Source organism: Colias philodice, chromosome 20 (assembly GCF_061535455.1).
Source record: "Colias philodice isolate Cphi_HAF_F1 chromosome 20, ilColPhil1 Martin Lab GWU primary, whole genome shotgun sequence".
NCBI lineage: Eukaryota > Metazoa > Arthropoda > Insecta > Lepidoptera > Pieridae > Colias > Colias philodice.
This window is the reverse complement of record NC_143105.1, coordinates 7713279-7718450: the sequence shown is the minus strand read 5'-3', so window position 1 is coordinate 7718450 and position 5172 is coordinate 7713279. Positions and strand designations below refer to the sequence as shown.

The 5172-nt window shown below is 32.1% G+C and overlaps 1 protein-coding gene across 1 annotated transcript; it reads left to right on the top strand.

Annotated features, from left to right (window-relative positions):
* Positions 1 to 1194: 1194 nt before the first annotated feature.
* LOC149479562 (uncharacterized) lies at positions 1195 to 2223 on the top strand. Its single transcript, XM_089708316.1, has 3 exons — positions 1195 to 1236; positions 1520 to 1664; positions 1977 to 2223. Exons 1-3 carry the CDS (start codon positions 1213 to 1215, stop codon positions 2156 to 2158), a joined length of 351 nt encoding a protein of 116 aa, XP_089564442.1. The 5' UTR covers positions 1195 to 1212; the 3' UTR covers positions 2159 to 2223.
* The last annotated feature ends 2949 nt before the right edge of the window (positions 2224 to 5172 follow it).

Sequence of the window (5172 nt, the reverse complement as noted above, 5' to 3'; positions counted from 1 at the left end):
ATATCAAGATAATTGAATACATCCATGAATCTTTGCACGCAATTCAGTGGATAAACAATTCCGATAACAGAAATGATAACATCAAAAACCAGCATTACTTTGTTACCCATATCTTTAAAATGCGCCTTATTATTTGTGTTGTCCACTATATTTGATTATTTCAATCTTCCACTCAACTTAATAAGGTCGGCGAAGTCATGTCCAATAAAAATTTAAAATATTTTAGAACAAATAGAAATTACCTTTTACTTTAGTTCTGAGTTGCTTGTCAGTGTAACACGATGGTCCCTTCAACTAATAATACTTTAAGCGAACGTAAAAAAGATTCAACTATACTTTTCAATATTCTAATGCTCTTTAGATTATTGGCGGGCCATTACTATGAGAGCGAAACATCGAATTTGTGTAAATTATTAAAAATAGCGTATTGCTTGGCATATTTCTCTGTAATTTTATGGGGTTATATTGGTTACTTCACATTATATTCTATAGACTCTAATATATTCTATGCAATCCAATTCTTCAGCGGTATAATCACGTCTATGTTCTTTGAGAACTCTATTCTCCAATTTATTACATCTATCCACAAGATAGATTATCTACTAGGTTGTAAAACTGTACTTGTGTCGAATCGAACAATAATTATATTGATGTTATTGATATTTTATAACACAGTTTCCATAATATTGTTCTGCATTGCTAATGACGGGATTGTAGCTGCATTGTTCGGAATTCCAATACTTTCATCAACGACTTCTGCTTGTTTACCACATATTATTTTACTGGACATTATATACATGCGTATGAAATCCCTGAGAAGGTTATTCGAACGAAAATTCAGTAAACTCAACGTAATTGGCAACGAACAAGTGAAATTTAAAATTATCAATATGAAAACTTGTTTGTTGATTTATAAGTCGATATTAAACAATTTTACTGAAGCCAGCAAGGAGATACAACTTGGGGTAATACATGTGTATTTCTAGGGTATTGATCTATACTAATACTATAAAGAAGCAAAGTTTTTAGTTTGTTGCAGTATTCTAGAGTGTTTAGGCTAATTTTATATCCTAGTTCAACCAGGGCTATCCTGGAACAAGTTAATTATAAATGTTATTTTGCTACACTATTATCAAACTCAATTTACTTGTATTTCAGTTGATGATTATTATACTGACATGCTATCCTCAGATGTTATTTCTCGTTCATGAAATGATATGGCATATTTCTAAGCAAGTAAGTATGTATTATGCAATTGAAAAAAAATATTAATGAACTTCATTTGTACTTTTCCCATAACGTAATCGTAGTGTACACTGCATGAGCGATGAAGATATGATAAGAAACTAAACACGTTCGTTCCTAAATTTCCTGAAACAAGGGCGATTTTTGCACCAGCAAATCTTATTTCACAGCCGAGGTGGGTTGGATGGTGTGGTCAGAGTTGTCTGCGTGCCAAAAGATCTTTTGCATTTATTATAATTTTCTAAATTAAAAAAAATACTCTTTTAAATTTCAGGACTACCTGAACGCAGTACCGTCGATTATGAATATAAATCAAGTTCTTGCATTACTTTTTGCACCAGCGATCATATCTGAATTGATAAGTTATGAATATGAGCAAATCTTAAAATCTCTGTGGAAGCAAATATTGTTTTGCACAGGTAAGTGTAACCCCTTGTTGTAGAAATTAACGTTACAGCCAAAAGTGATGGTTGAAACCCCTTTGTTGGAGAATTTAGCGCATTAACGGTGTAACCGAAATTTATGGCTTAACCCCTAGCCAAAAAATAGATTTCAATCCTTGTATGAGTTTTAAAAATATTTTGAATAACTCAACAATCCTCAAATGTTGCAATTATGTACATGTGATTAAATTAGAACGCTAATGAAGTTGTAAAGATAACACTTGATCTAAATCCCGTACCCAATAAAATTTATAAAATGCATTGTTTGTATTATTGTAAAATTTTCAGATAAAGCACTGCTAAGGGAGACTCGGCAAGCGTACATGTATATGAAACTGCGACCGTTCGAGTTCACAATATGGCGAGCGATTCGGCTCAACCTCTCCATGCCCATTAGTTACATTAGTGTTTGCGTTAGTCACTTGATTGTGGTCGTACAGTTCACCAATGTTCATAAAGCTCTTAATTAATCACACGGCATTGATTTTATCTCACTCCATTTTTATGCTACCGCATTAAATATTGTTATGAACTATGTCGTTGTCTTTATTTTAATCATTTTAGAGCGGAGGTCTGTATCCTCTTCCTTTACCTATCCCAGGCGTATACTTTGTTCCTATCATCATCTCTTTCCTTACTACATTCCTATCAAAGTGGGCAATCTTTATGCAGAGGCGTTTCATGAACGAGCTTACCATCATACGCTTACCATCAGACGCCGCACCAGCGTCTATTTTGCACATAAGAAAATACTAGGGAACTGTACTCATAAATGTCGAAATTGAATGTAAATTAATAACTGCAAATAATTTATTTACACCATACAATAGCATAGACCCTCTATTCGATATAGCTATAAAGAGAGAGAAAATATCAATTTTCTAATTTATTACATAAACTACCTTAAATTTTCTAATTTATTACATAAACACTTTTTTTTTTAAATTTACAAATGAAACACTGCTACGGGAGATACGGCAAGCGTACCTGTATATGAAACTGCGACCGTTCGAGATCACAATTTGGCGAGCGATTCGGCTCAACCTCTCCATGCCCATTAGTTACATTAGTGTAGCCACTTGATTGTAGTCGTACTGTTCACTAATGTTCATAAAACTATTAATTAATAAAACATCTAAACGTTGTGGAAGGAAGTTGCGGCTATTAGCACTAATACGGCACTATCCATAGATTTTATCCCAATCCATCTTCTACCGCCTCAAATAACTTTAGATAGATTTGAATTTTGAGCGTAAACTATAAAAATGTATGTCAGATTTAGAGCTTAAGCGAAATGGGCTTAAGAAATTTGACATCATCAGTGTACAATAGTTTTTTTTATTTATTTTATCAAACAACAAAGAAACAACATGTTATACATTATCAGTTGTGAAATAAAAGAACTTTGAGATTTGTGGTAGCGTGCGTGTGTAATTAATAGGTTAAACTGTCTAATTAAGTAGCTTGAAACTTAACAAAACAGAACTTGTTATATTAGAAAGTAACTCTTTTAAACTCATATATTCAGACATATTACCTAATTTAAAATTCATATCAAGATAATTGAATACATCCATGAATCTTTGCACGCAATTCAGTGGATAAACAATTCCGATAACAGAAATAATAACATCAAAAACCAGCATTACTTTGTTGCCCATATCTTTAAAACGCGCCTTATTATTTGTGTTGTCCACTATATTTGATTATTTCAATCTTCCACTCAACTTTATAAGGTCAGCGAAGTCATGTACAATAAAAATTATTTTAGAACAAATAGAAATTACCTTTTACTTTAGTACTGAGTTGCTTGTTAGTGTAACACAATGGTCCATTCAATTAATAATACTTTAAGCAAACGTAAAAAAGATTCATCTATACTTTTCAATATTTTAATGCGCTTTAGATTATTGGCGGGCCATTACTATGAGAGCGAGAAGTCGAATTTGTGTAAATTATTAAAAATAGCGTATTGCTTGGCATATTCCTCTGTAATTTTATGGGGTTATATTGGTTACTTCACATTATATTCTATAGACTCTAATATATGCTATGCAATCCAATTCTTCAGCGGTATAATCACGTCTATGTTCTTTGAGAACTCTATTCTCCAATTTATTACATCTATCCACAAGATAGATTATCTACTAGGTTGTAAAACTGAACTTGTATCGAATCGAACCATATTTATATTGATCTTATTGATATTTTATAACACTGCTTCAGTAATATTCTTCTACATTGCTAATGACTGGATTGAAGCTCTATTGTTCGCAATTCTAATAGCTTCATCAGTGACTTCTGCTTGTTTACCACATATTATTTTACTGGACATCATATACATGCGTATGAAATCCCTGAGAAGATTATTCGAACGAAAATTCAGTAAACTCAACGTAATTGGCAACGAACAAGTGAAATTTAAAATTATCAATATGAAAACTTGTTTGTTGATTTATAAGTCGATATTAAACAATTTTACTGAAACCAGCAAGGAGATACAACTTGGGGTAATGCATGTGTATATCTAGGGTATTGATCTATACTAATACTATAAAGAAGCAAAGTTTTTAGTTTTTTTTACTGCCATGAAAATTATTTCACTAACAGAAAGTTGCAGTATTCTAGAGTGGATAGGCTAATTTTATATCCTAGTTTAATCAGGGCAATCCTGGAACAAGTTAATTATAAATGTTGTTTTGCAACACTTTTATCAAACTAAATTTACTTGTTTTTCAGTTGATGATTATTATACTGACATGCTATCCTCAGATGCTATTTCTTGTTCATGAAATGATATGGTATATTTCTAAGCAAGTAAGTATTATCCAACTGCAAAAAATATAAATGAACTTAATTTGTACTTTTCCCCTAACGTAATCTTAGTGTGCACTGCATGAGCAATGATGATATTATGATAAGAAACTAAACACATTCGTTCTTAAATTTCCTGAAATAGGCGATTTTTTGCACCAGAAAACCGTATTTCACAGCCGGGCTGGGTGTACAGTTGACAGTATTGTCTGCGTGCCAAAAGATCTATGTCCACCTGTACTAAATGCACAAATTTTCCATTTATTATAATTTTCTAAAATGTTGTTTAAAATTTCAGGACTACCTGAACGCAGTACCGTTTATAATGAAAATAAATAAAGTTCTTGTATTTCTTTTTGCACCAGCGACCATTTCTGAATTGATAAGTTATGAATATGAGCAAACCTTAAAATCCCTGTTTAGGCAAATATTGTGTTGCACAGGTAAGTGTCACCCCTTGGTGTATAAATTAACGTTACAGCCAAAAGCGATGGTTGAAACCCCTTTGTTGGAGAATTTAGCGCACCGAAATTTATGGCTTAACCCCTAGCCAAAAAATAGATTTCAATCGTTCCTATCCTTGTATGAGTTTTAAAAATATTTTTAATAACTCAACAATCCTCAAATGCTGCAATTATGTAATAATAACATGTGATTAAATTAAAACGCT